General features: G+C 43.4%; 1 protein-coding gene across 1 annotated transcript in view; it reads left to right on the top strand.

Moving 5' to 3' along the window:
- Nucleotides 1–1,742: 1,742 nt before the first annotated feature.
- Nucleotides 1,743–23,371, top strand: part of rims4 (regulating synaptic membrane exocytosis 4) — a gene marked incomplete at both ends in the record, with an annotated part of 59,126 nt that continues 37,497 nt past the window's right edge. The window contains one exon of the mRNA XM_080727913.1: nucleotides 1,743–1,839. Within this exon, the coding sequence (XP_080584039.1) occupies nucleotides 1,743–1,839 (97 nt within the window). The remainder of the gene's footprint in view (nucleotides 1,840–23,371) is intronic.

A 23,371-nucleotide genomic window follows, 5' to 3' on the forward strand; every position in this document is an offset into this window, starting at 1 on the left:
TCTCCCCTCTCTCTCTCTCTCTCTCTCTCTCTCTCTCTCTCTCTCTCTCTCTCAGCCAGTGTGTGTGGAGCATCAGCACAGCAACGGAGCAACAGAACGGCGCAACGGAGGAGAGGAGAGGAGAGAGGAGAGGAGCTTTACCCTGCATCTCAACTAGACAACTAGACAGTCTCTCTGTCTGTGTGTCTGTCTGTGTCTGTCTGTCTACATGTATGTATGCATGTATGTCTGTCTGTTCGTCCGTCCGTCCGTCCGTCTGTCTGTCTGTGATAGTCTGTGATGATAAACCACAGTGACGGCATCATATCGAACTACTCGCTTCCCAGCTGCCAAAGTGTTTTCCTCTTTGTCTTTTATTATGAGACAGTGAATTCCTGCTGCAACTGGCCTGTCCTCTTGACTGCCTGTTTTAATTAACGAGAACGTCTCCATCTGGGAGCCGGAGAAACGTCCGCCTCCCTCGCGCGTCTCAGCGGAGGAGCCCAGGAGAGGAGAGAGGTTCCGAATAGGACCAACGACTGAAGAGAATCTAGGTTTTTGATTCCGGCGTCGAATGCAAAGCGCCGCGTTCCTCCGGGCAAGGTTCCCGTCGTCTCCTCCCGGGTTGTCTCCTCCCGTGGACCAATGGTGACAACCAGGAGGCGGTCTATAGGTTTTGAACCCACAACCCCTGAGGTGTTGTGATGAAAGGCACTGTTATGTTAGAGTCGTTGACAGGGAGTGTTGCGTCTTAAGGTCGTTGGTTGATGTGGACATCTTGCACGTGAGAGATTCAAGTTGTGCCTGCATCGGTCAAGTTGGTCAGACTCCGTCTCCAAGAGTTCCAAGGACTGAAGGAGGATAGACGCAAACACACCACACCCCCCAGCCTGGGAGAGAGAGAGACAGAGCGAGTGACAGAGAGAGAGAGATCTTGCTCTCTCTCTCTCTCAGACTCTAGTCAGACCGCCACCCAACAGTCAAGCCGACAGTTGGGGGGAAGTGGTTCTTCATTCAATGATACGCGTCAATCAAAACCAATCCATCATTCCTGAATGATGAACCGAAACGGACATATCACATAACTTCTACTGTGTTTTTGTTTTCTCGGTGGCTTTTCAACTGGAACGTCTTCACTTCGACAGACCGACAAACAGAACTGATAGAAAATCGGACATGTTCTCAGGCCGAGAAGCAGCCTTTTCTTTAAGATTCTCTTCACCAGCCCACCTTGTTTTGGAACTGGAAGATATTTTTGATTGGTCTTTTTTCCTCTCCATTTGTACCATGGGATTTCTGCATCTCTGCCCAATCCCATCACCTTTATTTTGAATTTAATCTGATTTGAGTCTGCTGGACTCGGATATCACAGCAAACTATTCCTTCCACAAATTCCACCTCAACTCGTCCACCGATGTCCCTGTTTTTTTGACCCGTGTTTTGTGGGGATTTAAACAAGATATTCGTCAAACCAGGCCAACGATTCTCATCCAAAACTCGTCGCAGATCCCACAGCATCCCAGTTTACCAGACCGAGGGGAGAGTGTGTGTGTTCGTACGTGTGTACGTGTTGTTGTCCCGTCCTTTTGGGGTTGAGTGTTCTTCCCGTGGTGTGAGTGCCCTGCCTCGTGGGGGGGGCAGGCTGACCGCCGTCCAAGACGCCGCGTGCAATACTCCGCGTGAAGAACTCCCATGGGCCGCGCTTGGCCAGGCCGGCGGTCCCGGCCGGCGAGCCGGGGGGGCCGGGGGCCGGGGGCGTGTTCATGGAACGCTCCCAGAGCAGGATCAGCCTATCAGCGTCCTTCGAGGCCCTCGCCATCTACTTCCCCTGCATGAACTCCTTTGATGAGGATGACGGGGGTGAGTCACATGCACGCACAGTCGCACACACACACACACACACACACACACACACACACACACACACACACACACACACACACACACACATGTTCACATGCACGTTCACACACACACACACACACACACACACACACACACACACACACACACACACACACACACACACACACACACACACACACGCACACACACATGCATGTTCACACACACACACACACACACACACACACATGCACGTGCACACACACGCACGCACACACGCACACACACACTTACACATTCACACACAACAGGGTTACAACATTGTGTAAATACGTTTAAATCGGGCATTACTCTGATCCCTACACCCAACCTCTGAATGTGTAGGCCTAATCCTAATCCTAATCCTAACCCCAATTTTAATCTTTTTATAGTTGTAAGCCTAATTCCCTAAATGGTTTTAACCATAACATTTTATTTATTTTGTATTTATTTTTTGTTGGTTTAATAAAACTATACCATTAATCTTGTTTATAACTCAATTTACTGGGCATCTGGCCCTCACACGTATAGTAACACACACACACACACACACACACACACACACACACACACACACACACACACACACACACACACACACACACGTCTCCATGAATCCCTTTGACAAGGAGGATGGCGTGAGGACAGAGCACACGTACACAAATGTGCACACAGACTGTGTACACATCACGTGCACACTCAATACCTATCCAAGCACACACAAACACACACACACACACACACACACACACACACACACACACACACATATGCACGTACGCACGCACGTGAACATATCTATTATTGATTAGATTGTCTGTGTGTCGCCCCGCCCCCCAAGACAAATACAAACCATGACATTCAGTTTACAATTATTTTGTATTTCATCTTCTTGACTGATATCATTGACACATTATGTTCATGTATGTGAATTTTGTCAAAAAATAACAATCAATCAATCAATCAATCAATGCATGAAGTCACCTGCACAGTTACAGGTAGGTTTTAGATATGGTGGAAAAAGTAATCACATTCTTTACTTAAGTAAAAGTAAAAGTATCAATACCATGTAGATATACACGGTTAGGCCAAAATACCTATGAGAGTGGAATCTGCGTTCTGCCAATGCATTTCAATGAGAAGGGGGCAGTTTCATGTCAGTGGAGGATATCTGCGCTCCGCGCAGACCTTGCGTTTATGCTGGAGCAAAGAAATTCTCCACGCAGATTCTAGTTTCCCCCCTCTGTCCAATCGGGTGAGTCGAAGGCGTAACATTCTGAGAATCAGGAAGGGACTGGGAGATTTTGTTCTGATCAAGAGTCTCATGCACCCAAACTCTTCTCTTTTTAGCTTGTTGCATCTCCCCTTCCAATAAAGCAAGAGCGAGTACCCTTCGCCTGTCCATTATAGAGTTGACATGTAAACGATGATAAGGATCGCTACGCTAGTCTACACAGGCTACAGGGAGGGAGGGCGGTGCGGGAAGTGAGTGACAGGCGCGTCACTGGCTTTGGGACGGAATACGCTCTCTGCGTTTTTTGTTTTTTTTTAATCCCACGATTTGCAACCCATTGTTCTCACCCGGTGACTACCTAACCTGTAGTCCTGGTTTCCCCTCTCCCCCTGCCGCGCCAGGGGACATTGGGGAGCACCCGGCTGGCTAGGGGGAGGTAGTATAGAAACCAGGACTACTGCATGTTTGTGTGTGAGGGCCTATGCCCAAGGAGACACGGGGTGAACATGCAAACTCACCACAGAAAGGCCCTATCGCCAACCCCACCTAGGGTGTGGGTGCTGATGACGCGGGTGGAGGAACACGCCCACAGCTTCCCCCGGCGGGAATCGAACCCAGGACCTTCTGGCTGTGAGGCGAAGTGCTAACCACTGCACCACCGTGCCCCTCTCTCTGCATTTTTAGCATCTCCCCTTCCCCTTCCAGCTCTCTGCGTTTTTAGCCAGCCGCGCACCAGAAGAGTTTATCCACTGCCGACCATATTTTAGTCTTACAAGTAAAAGTCTGGAATTCAAAATGTACTTGAATAAAAGTATGAAAGTATTGGCATCAAAAAGTACTCAAAGTACCAAAAGTAAAAGTAAAAATGTTTGAAAATAGCTTGTAGATCTGCTATTTTCAAACAGCCAAGGTATAAAATAGTGCTAAAGTGGTTTATGTATGTTTTATAATATCATAATTGATATCTGCAAAGTAAATAGTAGCTAAAGTTTTCAAATAAATGTAGTGGAGTAAAAGTACAATATTTGGATCGCAAATGAAGTGGAGTAGAAGTAAAAGTATTGGAAATTGGAAATACTCAAGTAAAGTACAAATAACTCAAAAGTGTACTTAAGTACAGTACTTAAGTAAATGTACTTAGTTACTTTACACCACTGGGGTCAATGTTTTATCCGTGCACTTCCCGCACTCACACACATATGCACAAGAACACGCACGCACGCACGCACACACACACACACACACTCACATGCACACGTACGCACACGCGCACACGCACACGCACACACACACGCACACGCACACACGCACACGCACACACACATTGATGGATTATTCATATTATAACACATGCCGTCCGGTGATGAATTGATGTTTTACTGTGAGAGCTGACACTCTCATTATCCTGGCTTTTCTTCAAATTGGTAAATTGTGAGTCATACTCTCACCAGGAACACTTTCATATCATTGGATATACTGTACCTATTACTGCACGTGTTTAAACTGAAATATTTCCCTCCCACCCGCGGTCATCCCACCCCTGACCCAGGACCCATTAAAACTGAATTATAAAACGAAATGTGAGACGCCAGAGGATTAAACCAAATGAGGAGTCTGCAGTGCCTTCCCATTCTCTGAGCAGGCCTACAGAATCCTCCAAGACACAAAGAAAGAAAGGAAGACGTCTCCGTTTACTTACCCTATCCGCGTGAAGTTGGTGGCCTCCTTTGTAGGAGAGCGGAAGCAGGTTGAAGTCGTATTATTTCCAATGGAAGAGTGAACGTGAACACAGTTCCTGAACGTTTCTTTGGCCCCATGGTCACTGAACTAAAGGTTGGACCCGATCGTCACAAGCCACACAATCTTCCCGAGATTTTAATGGCTTTTTTCAGAGAGAAAAACATTGCGGGAGCTAGCACAAGTAAACATGGGACGTTCACGAGACAACGCCCACTTGGTGTGAACCTCTAGTCTAGAGGCTCCATTTGGGAAGGTGTATCTTCATAAATGAACCATCTTTGGCGACGTCACAGACTGAGTGACTGAATCAGTCAGCGCAACACATTTACACTGAAGTGGTTTTATTTAGCCTAGACGTGAAAGACACCTTCATTTAACTCTTCAGTTTAATGAGTTTAATGTTCTTTCTTTCTTTCTTTCTTTCTTTCTTTCTTTCTTTCTTTCTCATTTAAATGCGGGCCAGTCCAATCCACTCACCTGCTCTTCTCATCTGCTCTCCAATCTCAGATAGAGTAGTTTTATTAAACCACTGCTAATCTACCGGTACCATCTAATCTGGAGATGTGCAATCAATCTCTGCTATCACACGAACACGAACACACACACACACACACACACACACACACACACACACACACACACACACACACACACACACACACACACACACACACACAGTAACAGTATTACTATACTTGTGAGAACATCAACGGTTTTCCGAATGCCATTAGAAATACACATTTTGCCATCTTTAACATTTTGCCATCTTTAACCCTTTAACCCCATATGCCAAAAGTTGCAAGCATCTGTACACCAGATCTGCTATTTTCAGGGCACAACCATGGCATGCAACAGAGTATAAATCGGGCAAATAGCTCCAACCGCTAAACCCAACCTAAATGTCTAACGCTATAATCGTCCTCTTTGGCTATGGGTTCACAACTGCTGGCGCTACGTGAACAGAAACATGTGCATCATTTGGTTCCATAATCTGAACATGTTTTATTTGATTGATCAAAGGCCCGATCTGACGATGTTGTCAGCCGTCTGTCTGATACAATAGCCTAGTTATATTGATAGATATAATCCCAACATGAATTGTTACCTATAATTGTAAGACTAACTCTTCAAATCATAAAACCACAATTTCTATTGTTAGGACCGGGACAATGGTCTTCACAACGCCTAGTTCTCAAACTACTATATTGTAATTACATTTGGACGCACGCACACACATACACTAGGGTGGGCAATATAATCGATATGGCAATACATCGCAATAGTTTATTTGCCAATACTGTATCAATACTTGAAGCTGTATTATCGTGATACTTTGAGGAAAATAAAATATGTTCCCATGCATAGGAACCAATGGTAGAAGTCCGGTCCTGACACTCCGCTGCCTCTAGATGTCGCTGTATAGTAGCTACTTCTCCTTCCCACGGTTCAGTGAGTGAGGTCTCTTGAGAAAACGGCTGCGAACGACGAAAACAACAACATTAGAGCAGCGCTTTCAGCTTTTAAAGCTGATATATCGCAATAGTATCGTATCGCAAAGATTCGCAATATATCGTGATACATATTGCATCGCGAGAATCTTGCCAATATCCACCCCTAACACACGCACACACACACACACACACACACACACACACGCGCGCGCGCGCGCGCACATACACTCACGAACACGTCTGCCTTGTAGGCTATAATTGCATGGTAATGTGGTTAATGATTGTGGCTGACTGCTCTTAAATAGGTTCTTGATTGCAGGTTAATGCCTTTTCTGCTTCTTTCTCTATCTCTCTCTCTCTCTCTCTCTCTCTCTTTCTCTCGTTCTTTGCATCTCTATCACTCTCCACCGTATGTATGTATTTCTCTCTTATATGGACCCTCCAGAAAAACACAGGCAAAAAGCCTTGATAATGTGGGCTATAAAAGCCTGTATTATGCAGGCTTGAATACTTGATTTTGCAATTAAATATGCAGGGTTTTTATGTGATTTTATGCAGTGAACTGTGGGAAGTTGTGAAATATGCAGAAAGTTGCGAAATATGCAGGAAGTTGCGGAATATTCGAAGAGTTGTGAAATACGCAAAATATAAGGAATGTTGCAATATATCTGGGAAGTTTGCATGGAAATATGCAATTATGCACACTTTTTTAAAGAAATTACCCCCACATAACATGTGCCATTTGGCTGATTATGGGACATATTCTGCAATTTGCTAAAAAGTCTCTCAATACACTTAAACTTTATGTTGGTTTGTTTACTGTTGAGTGAGAAAACATTGTTTCACATTAAGTTAACCATCTGGGGACCCCTCAAAATAATTTGGGGACCCCCCTGATGGGGGGGTTAAAAAAAGTAAGCATAATAGTGCAGAGCAATAAAAATAAACTGCAATAACAAAAAACATTGTGCCAAGTGACTTGTATGCATCATGAAACCATAAAAATACAAAGGTACAGCATATATCAAAATCAAAATACACGGAACACAAATATGGACAGAAGAATGGCATAAAGCATAACTATAAGAAATCAAAAGTAATGCTTATACAAAACAGAGATTAGGATTAAAATAGGGATTAAAAGCAAAAAGAAAGCAGCTAAACCAGGAATGGTTTGATATCAAATTCTTCATTTAGGCCGTGAGGAGCCAAAGTGTTGAGTATATACATATAAAATGCCTCACGTTGGAGGAGGAGACGATTATGGTCTCCACCACGGGTAGGTTTGTTAACCTTTTCGATACCCCAATATCTTAAGGAGGTGATGCTCTGGCCCTTTTGTTTAAAATGGGCTGCCACAGGGTTACGTTCATCCCCACATCTTATGTTGCTTCTGTGTTCACTTATCCGGGTACGTAGGGCTCTACTGGTTTTTCCTACATACCGTAGGCCAACCTACTGTACATGGACCATGTGTACAGGGGCGGCCTTAGTAATCTGGAGGCCCGTTTCAAGAGCTATTGATGAGGCCCCCCACGCCGCCGCCAGCGCACCGAGGCCACAGTAGCCGCGCAACAATCGCACACAGAAGTTGACCTATAGTCAATGACTGGCTGCTATTTATATATTATTATTATATCACTACATAATGTTATAGCATTGACCTAAATGGTGTTATATTAACAAGGATATATGATTATTAAAAAGTGTTATAAGTGTGTTGCAAGTTGAACAAGGCTTGCTGGCTAGCTCTTGGAGGCCCCCTGGTGGCTGAGGCCTGTTTCAATTGAAACTGGTGAAACATATCTAAGACCTCCCCTGCATGTGTAGCCCCCAGTTAGTACTACAGCCAAGATGTGATGCACACCAGCCCTGCCAGCAGCCTCAGCCCTGTTGGCAGGACAGGTTGTGCGTCGGTCTGGTGAGTCTGGGGTTCAATCCCAGCTCATTGCGTATCACTACACACTAGTGCATTTATCGACTTGTGATTTTTGCATGTCGACTCGTAAAAAAGTTGAGTTGAAGTCGACTTTATTGTTTGATGACGTCATTACATCACACACGACCCCCCAATTATTTTGGGGGGGTCCCCAGATGATTAACTTAATGTGCAACATTGTTTTCTCACTCAACTGTAAACAAACCAACAAAGTTTAAGTATATAGAGGGTATATGCACATTTCTAAAGTGACAATTTAAGAACTTTGTAATACCTCTAAAATGACAAATTAAACATTGTCCAAATTGTCAAATATATAGAAAGGCAGAAATTGTGAAAATAGCCGATCTCTGTAGATCTGCTATTTTCACAATAGAACCATGTTATACCAAATGTAATGTAGCACTGTAATATTGGATCATTCTGTCCTTGACAATAAGCAGTCCTACTGTTTGAATGCTGTACAGACGCACACTTGGAGCAAAAATAATGATAGAAAAAAATCTAAGGATTTTTTTTTTCAACTTCGACTTTCGACTCTCTCTGGTGGGAGTCGACTTAATGAAGAAGTCGATTCAGTTAATGCCCTACTACTTTGTAGTTGTCTGAATGTGTGTGTTTGTGTGTCTGTGCCTCTGTGTGTTAGTGCGTACCTGTTTTTTTCTTTTGTGCATGCATGCATGCGTGCATGTATTTAGTGCATATGTGTGGTGTGTCTGTGTCCGAATGTTTGCTTACATGTTTGAGCACACGCGTGCGTGCGTGCATGCCAGCGCGTTTGCGCATGTGTACGTGCATGCACATGCATGCGTGCGTGTGCGCATGCGTCCAACCTTGAGGCCTCGATCCTCCTGATGATGTCATTAATCAGCGGGGCAAATCACACATGTAGAAACTCCACTGTGAGTGAGTGAGTGAGTGTGTGTGTGTGTGTGTGTGTGTGTGTGTGTGTGTGTGTGTGTGTGTGTGTGTGTGTGTGTGTGTGTGTGTGCGTGCGTGCGTGCGTGCGTGCGTGCGTGCGTGCGTATGTCAGGTGGTAAGTCATAATGGCATCTGAGGTAATGAGATGTCTGTCATTACTGAGGAAATGGAACATTAGTCTGCTATCAATCAGAGAAAGAGAGAGAGAGATGGGGGGGAAGGGGGGGGGGGGGGGTGGAAGAGAGAGAGAGTTTGTCCAGGATGTAGGCTACTTAGAGTATTGTACTTAAAGGAGTGGCGACACCGGACGAAAATTGGGGGGGGGTGGAAGAGAGAGAGAGTTTGTCCAGGATGTAGGCTACTTAGAGTATTGTACTTAAAGGAGTGGCGACACCGGACGAAAATTAACATTATGATACAGTAGGTCACGTGGTGTTTCTTCAAACAGTCTGAAAGGGAGGCGGGGCCGTATCAGTTAGTAGTGAATGTATACTTCGTCCGTCGTGCGGTGCCGCGCAATGTATACTTCGTCCGTCGTGCGGTGCCGCGCACAACGTGATGGCTTTGTTGTTAGCGTGTAGCCCTGCTAATGCTGCACCGCACGGCTATTTGCGAGCATAGATGTTTGCGAGAGCTATTCACACACACACACACACACACGCGCTAAAGCACACACACACACACACAGGCTACACACACACACAGAGTGTATGAGCCACGGAGCACGGACCTCAGTCCGGCCGGTGAGACAGCAGGACATGGCTTGCTCCGGTCGGTCTACTCTGGTGCTCCAGTCAGGTTAGGGAAAGAGACAGCAGGGTATGGCCGACAAAACCGTCTCATAGACGGGGAGAAGCGTGTTGACCCTCGTACACCTTTTTTTACACATTTTTTGAAGAAGACATGTACTTTTTTATCGGTCTAACCATTGATTTTAGCGAATGCTATATAATTTTTACCCCTAGAACTGATAGTTTTAAAGTTGGTTTAGAAAGTCGGAAACACACCTCGTCAGCTTTTTTTGGGGCAGTTTCAAAAGATAATGATATGGATACTCGACTCCGCGAGTCTCCGCCCCTCCCCCCATATTAGCCCAATCAAATTAATGTATTGCCGTTACTGTACAGAAAGTACTACTTTCAGTACAGTAACTACAATAAATTAATTTGATTGGGTAATTTAACATGGGGGGTACATGACATCATTAAAAACAATGGCTAATTTGATAGCCATAATTAGCTGTTTTGGCCGTGTCACGCCCCCTTTAAAGCCATACTGTGTAAGATGCCCAACTAGTGGTCATTAGCCCTATAGCAAACCGAGGTCGCGTCCGCGTCTTTCGGACGTTTTTCGTACCTTCAGACCCCCGCGTCTGCCTCCACCTCGCTGAGATCTATCTTTTAAGGGGTCCCTTGTTCCTGTGCGTTCAGTAATTCCAGAGATACGGACTCCTTCACCCTGCCTGGTAGGCGAAATTACCTAGAGAAGGGATGGTACAAACGGGCGACAACAAATATGGCTGCCATAGCGACCCCACTTCAAGATGCGCTGTGATTGGCCGGCAGTTGTATAACCCTCGCTGTGATTGGCCGGTAGTGTGATGACGCAATTTTGGCGCGAGATCCGGTCCACGGCAAGGATCTCAGTTTACATACAGAGAAGGCTTTACAGGCTGAAATTCACGGCGCGGATCTTCTAAAACTTTTGTGATTTAATAGTTAGGAGAATGTTAAGATTTGTTTTATAAAAAAAGTTACATAGTACAACTTTAAGTAACTTTTTTTTTTCATTTTCCATTTACTCCACTTCATCCCAGAGGCAAATATCATACTTTACTCCGATACAATCATTTGAAATATTTAGTTACTAGTTACTTTGTAGATTAAATATTTAGTTACTTTACTAGTTACTTTGTAGATTAAATATTTATTTACTAGTTACTTTACTAGTTACTTTGTCAATTAAATATTTGGTTTAATACTAAAATTACTTTGTAGATTATTATTACAAAACACACCACTATATACATTTTGGCCATTTGGAAATAGTCGATCTGCAAGGTCACAATGTCGATCTGCAAGCTCACAATGTTGATCTGCAAGCTCACAATGCGTCGCCATACGATAGTCTAAGTAAAGAATAAATAAATACAAATTAAACAGGGCATAAGTGGTTAAACTGTTCCTTGTCTATTTGTAAACTGAAAATATAACTGGAAATCAAACTGCTATGGCCCTGGGTTCACAGAACCTGCCACACCGCCCATCCACAGCGCTCTGGGTGGAGGCTTTTGGTTTCTATGCTCTCAGCTCCAGAAAGACATGAGACTGGAAAGCTTCACCTTTTGGGTGATTAGAAGTTTACTCTAGACATTATAAACTAACATTTTCAGAATAGAACTGCTTTATAAAAAAAAAAAAATCTCAACTCCATTTTGGGGATCACGGCCCGAAAAGGTCGAGAACCACTGGACTAAAGCACAACAGGCGGTTGGCCGGCGGCGGTGCTCACCATGATGAGGTGCTGCTGACCTTGCTATGAAGTATAGAGGTATAAAGATAAGGCTGCAGACTCACAGCCACCATGCAGAATTTATTGAAGGGATTCCAAACGCTTCGACCCGCTAAGTTCTTTCTTCTACAGGGAATAGCGCTAAAGCAAGACATAAAACCTCTAATTGCTCCCGATGTGCCTTGTATGGTTTCCTCCATCGTGTGTGTGTGTGTGTGTGTGTGTGTGTGTGTGTGTGTGTGTGTGTGTGTGTGTGTGTGTGTGTGTGTGTGTGTGTGTGTGTGTGTGTGTGTGTGTGTGTGTGTGTGTGTGTGTGTGTGTGTCAGCCATTTTAAAATTGTAGATCTGCTATTTTCAAAAGATTTGTATACATTTGAAAACTTGTGAAATCAAACTTGTGAATAAAATCAGATCAAACTTTTATCTAGCGCATTTAAAACAACAAAAGCTGACCAAAGTGCTGTACAGGCTTGAGACAAGCAAAGCATCAACATCAACGGCGCCCATTCGGCACAGAGTCAAATATACTGTATACATCATTAAAAACACACATCATTAAAACACATTGGAGGGTCAAATGCAATTAAAAGCCAAGGAGAATAAGTGGCTTTTAAGTAGGGATCTGAACACCTCTGTGGACTGGGCAGATTGTTCCAGAGCATAATGCACCATCACCTCTTGTCCTTTGGTTGGTATTAAGAGTGTTTAATAGCAACAGGTCAGCTGACCTCAGAGCTCTGGCTGGGGTGTAGGAGGTACAGCGGTGCCACTTAAAGATTGAAAATAACCTTAAAGAGGCGGTGCCATAGTTTTGTACTTAATCTAGTTTTTTTGTATCTAGGAGGTTGACAGTACTTCATTAGACCCCCTGGTGTGGTTGTTATGAGCAATTATGTATTCCCTTTGCATGTGGGGTTTCTTTCTGGAGGCTGACACCTTGTGGGGTCAAAAGTGCCGATCCAAAAACAGTGATATAATGACATCATATCACCTCCCCTTTTACCACTCAACACTGTGGGTGTGGCTAACTTCATCTTTAAAAATCTATTCTAAATTGGATATTCTGCATAATGAGTACTTTCTACAATACCTTTGTACTTTTACTCAAGTAAAATTAACAAACAATATAACAAATGCATGGGGATATCATTCTAGAAAAAAAAGCTAGGGAGTGAGTCTGTAGTTCTAATGGAAGCTAGGGAGTGAGTCTGTAGTTCTAAGTGTGACAGGGAGTTTATTCACAGTTTGGGGGCCAGGAGGGCAAATTGTCTAGGACGAGTGGACTTTTGTCCTGCACCGTTTTACATAAGAACAAGAGAGTGGAAGGAGACAGAATTGACAAAACAGAGGAGGATTAGGATGAAGGAGAGAATGATGGAGAGACTGAGGGAAGAGGAGAGTTTAAATGAGGTCTGCATCTCCCTCAATGTTCTGCTCCTTTCCTGCGCTGCTTCACACTCTTCTAGAGTCGTCTTCTCTCCTCTCTGTCCGTCTCTGTCTTCTACTCCGGCGCTTTCTTCCCTCTGTCCTTTCACTCATTTACCTCCATTTTCTATCACACCTTCTCTCCTCTGTGAATTAAAACACACACACACACACACACACACACACACACACACACACACACACACACACACACACACACACACACACAGTGAGAGAGAGAGAAAGAAGTAGAGATTAGAATGCAAGAGAGGAGAGGGAAGGGAGCGACAGAGAGAGACGAAGGGAGAAAGACACAACGGAATGTGTTTGTGAGAGAAAGAAAATCAGAGCGAGGGGAAGGAGGAGGATCCTTTGTGCTCCCGAGCAGCGAGGAAAAAACGACCTAGAAAAGTCTAGAGATAAGAAAAATGAAGAGACAGGAAAAAGAGGTCTATTCTACTGGGAGAGGAGAGGAGAGAAGAGAAGAGAAGAGAAGAGAAGAGAAGAGAAGAGAAGAGAAGAGAAGAGAAGAGAAGAGAAGAGAAGAGAAGAGAAGAGAAGAGAAGAGAAGAAGAGTGCGAAGGGGGGAGGGATATAGGGAGGGGGAGGTGGAAGTGAAGGATGGGGAAGACAAGAATATATCGTCACTGTCGGGCAGAAACCCCGTATCTCCAAGTTTCAAATGTAAACCTTTTTTCGGCAAGCAACGCCCTGCTTCATCATACAAGGCCGTCGCACAAAGTAGTGAAAACAGCCGATCTACGAGCATACAACGCCTCCCACCGCGAGGCGTCGTGTGCTTGTAGATCGTCTGTTTTCACTAGTTTAAATCATTTCTAAAATGATAAATGCAAAACGAACGGTTTTGGACATACAAGGTTTTCACCCGACAACGACGATATGAGGATCAGACAAAGACAGTCAGAAATAAAGGGGGAGTCAAGCTGTCATATGGCTTCAAGTGCCGATAACGGCTGAAAATAATAACGCTACATAATCTAAAAACGTCTTCCTTTTGAGAGCTCCTCTTCCCACATCCCGTCCCTCTTCCCACATCCAGTCATCAGACACAGAGGCTGTGTCTGATGACTGACAGCTTAGAGTCAGGCAGGGTCATTCATTCGAACACAGGAAATATGGTTGTCTCTGGCAGGAAGACTGAAAAATGGGTTTATCTTTCTCTTGTCCTCTCCTCTTCTAGCCTCTCCTCTTGTGACATTTGTAAGCAGTGTCCGACACACGCACGCACGCACGCACGCACGCACGCGCACGCACGCACGCACACACACACGCACACACACATACACACACACTGTCTGGTATTATGTGTCCGGTTCTACCAGAGCAGCTGTGACCTTTCTGAAACACATACGCACACACATATTGTACGTTTTAGACGCCACATGAATCAGCAGGTGAAACGCAAATATACTCAAGTACTTACTTTCCACCAACACACACCTGTGTGTCAGTAGCAGGCAGTATCCACGGTTGAAAATGAAGCCAATGTGGAAATAATGAAAACGCTGCGATTCGAATTAGGCATAATGTCTTTCCATTAAAGTCAATGGATATTTTGTGGACTTTAAACTTGGTTTTATTACCTAGTAAATATTTCCATAAATACTTTATGTTTTCAGTCACTAGTTTAAATTATTGTTGTGCCCCAATTAATTTTAAATTAATTTAAAATGAATTAGAGCAGTCTATGGTCTGGAGCTGATCTTGCAAAACGCTATACCAAATCAGCACCTATTTATTGTGTATGTATGTTTTATAGTTCTTTAAAATATTATGGAAGTCTGATACTGTAACTTAAGGAAATGTAACTAAGAGACAATGCGATAGCAGCTGCACACTGTGAGGCAGCTTTGCACACAGCGCTGAAATGTTGCACACAAATCTATGCTGACAGGATCGCTCACACGCAGCTCAAGCTCATTTGGTGCGAGTCAAGCTCGTACTCATTTTATTATGGGTTTTCATCAGAAAGCCTGGACATCCGTGGCTGCTTTTGTGTGACCAATTTGTTTTGTATGCGACTATATTTCTATATCAAGGCTTATGAATGTGCCTCGCCAGAAAATATAGTGCCTTTCAGTCCACATACTTAGATTTATGTTTCGGAACGAGAAGAGACAGTGGAGGAGAGACAGACAGTAGGACAGCTGAGAGGGAGACCGTGTAGGACAGACAGACAGTAGTACAGCTGAGAGGGAGACCGTGTAGGACAGACAGACAGTAGGACAGCTGAGAGGGAGACAGTGTAGGACAGACAGACAGGGAAGAAAGCAGAGAGGGAGACAGTGTGAAAAGTCCCAGTTCCTATAGCAGCTGAAATGTCTAACATTTCAGAGATGAGCATCTTAGCTGTCTTTTTTCACATGACTGTATAAAATATAAATATATCTTGCTGTCAGGTAGAAACCTCATATCTCCGGGTAGTTCATACGACACTGTCACAAAAAAGTAGCAAAAATAGGAAGTCTACATAAGCTCACAACACATCGCATCGCAGCTTGTAGAACTGCTATTTAACTTTTGCTATTTTTGACTTTTTTCTTTCGCGTGTGAAAGTGTGTATGGGTTTTATACATATCGAACCAATGAAAAGAAGACAAGATGTATAATAACTATGGACGCAGCTTCTTCTACTTTCCTGAAAAGCATGATTTTGGACATACAAGGTCTCAATGAAACTATGAAACCCATATGGAGCAGAATGTGGGGCACCTTTCTATGTACGGTGCTGTTGCAGTGAGTTGCATCATACTGTACAATACACCTGGTCCTGCAAGGAATGTAAAACTAAATGATCCTGCTTGTTTTATAAGAACTGCAGCAGATCAAACAATGAACCATGTACACTTTACCAGCGTAGAAATAATGTCTCCATATGACTCCAATTTGTCATTTACTGTAAACGCACGCACGCACGCACACACGCTCGCACGCACGCACACACATGCAAATAATGATAATTCAAATTCGGTAGGCTACATGCTCACATGTTGTCAACTATAGACAGTTGTGTCAAGGAGATGTTATTGTCTCTCTTTCAGCTTTCTGTCTTTTTGATTGATTGATTGATAAATTCATTCATTCATTGAATACTTCATTAACACGATTGCTAACAGTACAAGTTGTACAGTCAAAGGTGCTAAAAGCATAACAGAATTTCCATTGTGGTCCATTATACCCAGTTCATCAGTAAGATATACAGTATGTAGGCCTACTTATAAGCTCCAGTAGCAGGAAGAGGTATATTTACAGTTAAGGAGGGTGGGGGCAGTGGGCGGAGGATGTTACAGTACTACGTTTTAAAGATGAAGTGCCATGATTTATTTCCCCCCTAAAACATGATCAGGTATTATGATTATACTAGGAGGAGGATTATTTCCAAAAAAGTGTACAGAAAGAGTTAAAATTAGTTTTTTATGTGGCCACACCCACCAGTTCATTAAGTATGCTGGTTGTCATGGTGGGTATGGTGGGAAAATAGGAAGGAATGGATAACACGTGACAACGGGGATGCGCCATGTCCGGCCATGAAGCTCACCATGGGTGCCAGAACTCCCGCTGGAAGTGCGATGAAATACGGGACACTGATGGAGCCGATCTGGCGTTTGCCAACGGGTCTGAGCTGCTTGTGTCTATTGTGCATCTTGCTTAAAGGAGTTGTTCACCCCCAAAATGACTTTTTTTCTATTGATTACTCAGGCCATGGAGAGTAGAGTTCAATAATATTTTTAGTTTTTTGTCACATTCCTAAGACAAAAATTTGATTTGAGTAAATTTACCCCCATTGATTCCGGATGGTGACCCGTTTCGAAACGGGTCACCATCCGAAATGAATGGGGGTAAATTTATTGTTATCACATTTATGTCTTAGGAATGTGACAAAAAACTAAAAATATTATTGAACTCTACTCTCCATGGCATGAGTAATCAATAGAAAAAAAGTCATTTTGGGGGTGAACTACTCCTTTAAGGCAAGACCCACATTCAGAGTGAACATTTTTAACTAAAATCTTTGCTTCTGGGGGTCCCTAGACAAGATGTTTTGAGATGGGGGTCCGCAGCCAAATGCATATCATTTTGGGGGTCCTTAACCACTGATATAGGCCGATTCTACAACATGTCTTCTAAATCCTTACATTTCTCTGAAGAACAAAAAAAAATCTGTACGTTGCTATCAGTGGTTCTCAAACATTATCATGTCAAGGACCCCCAAAATAATATGTATTTTTAACTAAATATTTTTTCTTTTCTTCTTTTTTTCTTTTTAAATGTGGGTCTATTCTGCATCTAGCTTAAGGCCTCAGACCCGTTGGCAAACACCAGGTCGCGATGGAGCTGGCTAGATCTGGGCTGGATCAGCTCATGAACAAACCTGGAAGAAACACTTATGAACGACTGAGACCTTTGTCATATAATCTGTTCAGGAATATAAAAGAAAACGTACCAAAGATATTTTTACAATCACCTGCTTTTCGATGTGCACAGTACATAATGAAATAATAATACCGGTAATAACAGTAAATAATCGCAAAAATTAAATTATAAATTATCGCGAGATTTGGTTCCCAGACAGGAAACGGTGGATAGTCTTGCGATACTTGGCACATTTAGAAAAATACTTTTTGCTCTTTAGAATGACACAGTGCACACATCGAAAATCCACAAGGCACAAAAAAATGTGTGACATGCCTTCTTTTATTTTCCTGAGCTGAGTATGTTATAAAGGTCTCACTTTTTCATAAATAGCGTTTGTTCATGAACTTCATGAGCTGCTGGGAGGCTCCACAGTCGTCCACCGAACTTCCGGCTGCAGTTTGGCACCCATGGTGCGACGAATCTGCCGGTTGGAACTGCGAGATAGAGATAGGGACGTGGATGTCTTTACCTCTCTATTTACCTTGGCCACAGCCACAGTGTTGGGTGATGATTAAATGATGTCATTTAATCACTGTTTTTGGATCGGCACTTTTTACCCACAAGGTGGCAGCCTCGAGAAAGAAATCCAAAATGCAAAGGGACTACATAATTGCTCATAACAACCACACCAGGGGGTCTAATGAGGTACTGTCAACCTCCTAGACACATGAAAACCAGAAAAAGTACAAAACTATGCACCCGCTCTTTAAGGTCAGCCATTCTTTTCGGTTTGTTCTGAGTTTGAGGGGGGGGGGGGGGGGGGGAGTCAATATCTAGAATGGCTTTTGTTTAGGAATTCCACGTTTTGGTGGCAGCATAGTAGATTGTGTTTTTCCCCATGTTTGAGTCGAATCTTTCCCTCTTCGTCTCTCTCGCGGTCTCTCTCTCTCTCTCTCTCTCTCTCTCTCTCTCTCTCTCTCTCTCTCTCTCTCTCTCTAACACTCTGTCTCTGTCTCTCCCTCTCTCTTCTCTCTCTCTCTCTGCTTTCCTAATGTCTGTCTCCCCTAAGCTATCTCAGAGAGTGAGAGAGAGAGAGAGAGAGAGAGAGAGAGAAGGAAAACTTCCTTACGTTTTGTATTTTATTATCATGAAAAAAAGGTCCTTGTTGGTCTTATCCTGTCCAAGACCACACATGTAGAATGGAGACCTTGGCCAGATCAAAGCAGCAGTAATGGAAAAATGTGTATGCTTGCTTGAGAGAGAGAGAGAGAGAGAGAGAGAGAGAGAGAGAGGCCGCATGCGTGCGTGCGTGCGTGTGTGTGTGTGTGTGTGTGTGTGCGTGCGACCGTGCGTCCATGCCTTTACCTTTGAGTTGGACGCACAATTCAATGTTATCTTTACATACAAACATATCGTAGATCTGTTTTCTGTTCATACTGTATAGGCCTACACCTGCGCACACCTGTGTTGGTGTGTGCAAGTATGAATGTGTGTGCATGTATGAATGTGTGTGTGTGTGTGCATGTACAAATGTGTGTGTGCATGCGTGCGGGTGTGTATCTAAATCCTGAATTGATTGATATCTGTGCATTACAAGGTGATTCATGCTCTGTCACAGGCCGGGGTTAGCAGCCATAAACAGCCAATCTAATTAGCCTGAGCTCAAACAGTAGATGGGCTGTTTCCATGTGAGACAGACAACTATCTGTCCAGTCATCTCAACACCTTGAACAACACGGACACAGACAGAGGACACATCTGGAGAGAGAGAGACAAATGGAGCGCTTTAACAGAAGTGAAACCAAAGGATCGATTTGAATGCTGGTCCAGCGCTACTCTCATGCTATTACTATTATGGGATGCAGACCCCCCCACACACACACACACACACACACACACACACAGTGTGATGCTCTGAATGGGAAACGGTTTATCATCGTTTAGCAGTGTTGTGGTGTCCTCCAGGGTAGGATAATTAATATTTGGATAAGCATAAGCACCCATCTTATTGTGTTTTTTTTCTATTTTTCTCGATTGCACTAAACTCTCTTTCTGTCTGTCTGTCTGTCTGTCTGTCTGTCTCTCTCTCCCTCTCTCGCTGTCTCTTTCTCTCTATCTCTGTCTCTGAATCTGTCTCACATCTCTTCTCTATCTCAATTCAATTCAATTCAGTAAAAAAAAATCACTGGCATGAGAAAACAGACGTTTACATTGCCAAAGCAAGCGTCACATACAACAATCATAACTAAGAAATGTATGTCATAAAAAGTGCTCAGGTCTCTGCCAGGTCAGGTAGGTTATTTTGGGCCAGCAATGTTGGGAATTGTTCAATAAGGATGGAATATGAAAACTCGGACAAATCCGCCTTGATCACTTGAGTCTGGCTATAGAGATAATGTGTACCGATTTGTGTGAGTTTGGACAATATCTTTAGGAGTAGGCCTACTATGAAAAAGAAATTGACAGCACAATCATCAGTGTATTTTGGATTCATGTCAATTTGTGTTTTCAGATATTCAACCACTTGAACCGTCAATACTTAATAAACTTTAACTCTGAACTTAGTCTGCTCTTTTTATTTCCCCCTCTACACCAAACCTCTTTGTTGCTGCGAGGCGTTGTGAGCTTGTAGCTAGATCGTCTATTTTTGGCTAAAGTTCTCAGAATACGGACACTAGGGTTCAAAGTGGTTAATATATCAAAGATTTGTAGTAACTCTGAGGACCCCCTAGGGTTCCCGGACCCCCTGTTGAAGACCCTTGCTTTAGATGCCAATCTTAGCCAATCAGGATGGAATATGACAAATCCAACCGATCCTTCTAGATCACATGTCAATTCTGTTCAAAACGGAGCAATCCTGCAAACTTTGGAAGTCAATCTTAGCCAATCAGTATTATGAAAAATCTGAAAGACCTGTTTTGCTTAAGGACTACAGAGATACTGTGTACCGATTTGCACGATGTCTGTAGGAGTAGCCTACTGTCAAATAATGTGTTTAGCAAAGATCGTCCTCCTGGTGGCGCTGTAACACACACACACACACACACACACACACACACACACACACACACACACACACACACACACACACACACACACAAAAGCAGTTATTATCGCGGCAGCTAGAACTACTTTACATACGACAAAGCAGCTACCTTTAACGAACTGTCTTTAAAGGCAGCTTGCTTTGTTGTATGTAAAGTAGTTCTATGTGTGAGGTCAGCTCAGTACAGACTAAGCTCTCTCTCTCTCTCTCTCTCTCTCTCTCTCTCTCTCTCTCTCTCTCTCTCTTTCCTCTGTGTGAACGTCTTCTCTTGTTGTCGTTGACAGAATGATAGATCACCTTTCTGTATGTGCAACCAACCACCAACCGTCTCTCTCTCTCTCTCTCTCTCTCTCTCTCTCTCTCTCTCTCTCTCTCTCTCTCTCTCTCTCTCTCTCTCTCTCTCTCTCTCTCTCTCTAGATTGATCAGATCAGATCTTGTTCTACAAACACAGATAAAGCGTGTTGTTGCTTTTCGTGCAGAAACCTCGTATCTCCACATGTAATGCCCTATAGTTGATCACACCACAGTGTCACACCAAAGTATCAAAATAGCAGATCTAAGCTTGAAACTTTCCGTGAAGCGAAGCTATTTTTGCAGGAATTATGAGTCCTTACTACTGTAACTGGTAGCCCCTGATGGAGGGGAAAGGAACTGTTTGGAATAACGGGCTGCATGCGTCCAGCCGGGGAAACTCCCCCTGTCAGGTGATAAGAAGCAGCCTGTCGCTCCTCATGCACTGAAGGAAGCATGAGCTCAGTCCGTTGCCTTCCCCAGGTTGGCAAGAGTAGCACCCAGGATTACAGCTTGGGCAATTGGCACAGAGTGAAAAATGGGTTACAAAATACACAACAAGGAAAGAAATATATGATCTCAACACAAGACAGTCTTATTATGCAATAGGCTTACGATAACACAAGCGCAGTGTAAGAACCTCTATATAACACAAGAAGAACTTCTAGTATAACACAACTTCTAATATGACACAACTTCTAATATAACACAACCCCAGTGTAAGGTGCAGTTCAGGAGGTCAGCAGGTCATGTGGTGACAGAACAGATTATTGGAGAGGGATTACGACATATCAATGAGCAGCCTTAACCAGCGGGTTATTGGAGAGGGATTACGACCAATCAATGAGCAGCCTTAACCAGCAGGTTATTGGCAGACGTAGACAGGATCAATCACCTCTGCACCAATAAAAATGCATATAATATATGGTTGTTGTCGGGTGGAAACCTATGTCCAAGACCGTTCCTTTTGCATTTATCATTTAAAAATCGCACCCGTGCGAAGTGAGCGGTGCAAACTAATTCCTGCAAGGGCGCCTGCGCGAATCAGTGTTGATAGGCATGCATGGCAATATTCTTTGTGTTGTGTATGATGTCAGTCTGGAGGTCTGCTCAGACTATATAAGGTTTTCGTGTGTCCTGACCTTTACACCGGCTCAAAACGAACACCTCCCAGGATTCGAAACAGAAACCATAGACTACAGGGTTTAATGTAGCGTGGTCGCTGTCTTGAATCCTGGGTGGGGGTCGATTTGCGCCAGAAAGGTCCAGGATATGCGGTTGGTCAGACTTTTTCCCTCTAACTTTGACTGACGGCCAACGCCAAGAAGTGCTGGGTTGCCTCTTGGAAACAGATTATGTCGGGAGTATATTATGCGCAACATACCAGCCAGGTTTGTTAGTATCCTTGACCAGACCAAAGGCTAATAACAATTTATCGTGCACATTTATGTGCACATTTATGTGTCACCAGAAACTCCATTTTGAGTAGCCGAGATGCAGGAGAAACTCCTAATTGTCGCTGTCTGAAACCAGATAGAGCCAAATAGAGCTTCTTGTGGGTTATAAAGCAAGGGGGAGACAGAGGGAGAACAGACAGGAGGTCAGACAAACAGCCTGGCCATTAACAGCCTGGTGGCAGTCAAAGAGTGAATAGAAGAGAAAAATAATATGCAGTCCAGACCAGAAGCTCAAACAAAACAGACAGAGGGCAGAACGGAGAGGGGGTTTAGGAAAAGTCCAGGATATGAAACAACCTGGCCATTACGCCTGGACCTTTCATGAACTTTAGACCGGTCTCCAGTGCAAGTGTAATGGCCAAGACAGATCTAAATTAGCATGAACAACACAGCATTTGATTGGTCTGTTCTGTTTGGCTAACACATGTCGTCACAAGTAGAGCGGTTTCTGATTGGTCGATTCTAATGTTTAGTTAATCAACTAGCCAATCGATGAAGAATGAAAGAATCGTCCCGTGCTAATATGTTTTAGCTAAATAAACCGAAAGTGAAATATAGGAGCGGTTTGCACCGCTCAAAAATATATATTTAAAATAGTGAAAATAGACAATCTACAAGCATCATCATACTGTACAAGACTGTCGCACAAAAATAATGAAAATAGCAGATCTACAAGCACACAACGCCTCGCGGTGAGAGGCGTTGTGTGCTTGTAGATCGGCTATTTTCACTCGTTTTGTGCGACATGCAGTCTTGTGTGGTGTGATCTTTACTTTACGAAACTTGGAGATACGAGTTTTCGGTCCGACAGTGACGATATAGGGCTGAAGTGGTTAGCTAGTTTGGTAATAATAATCCAAATCTACAAAGTAACTACAGTAGTAACTAAAGTTTTCATATCACTGTAGTGGAGTAAAGTATTTTCATCTGAGATGTAGAAAAGTATTGAACATTGTAAATACTGAAGATAGTAAAAATAACATAAAATTGTTACAAAAAAAAATCGACACGGTCCAAGTCTCTTAGGAGAGCTGTGGGAAGTTCAGAAATCCATAGTCTTGTGACATCATCGTTTGACAGATTTTTTTATAATTTTTATCCCACAATTTTGTAAC

Source organism: Nannobrachium achirus (genome assembly GCF_963921795.1).
Source record: "Nannobrachium achirus genome assembly, chromosome: 6".
Classification (NCBI taxonomy): Eukaryota; Metazoa; Chordata; class Actinopteri; order Myctophiformes; family Myctophidae; genus Nannobrachium; species Nannobrachium achirus.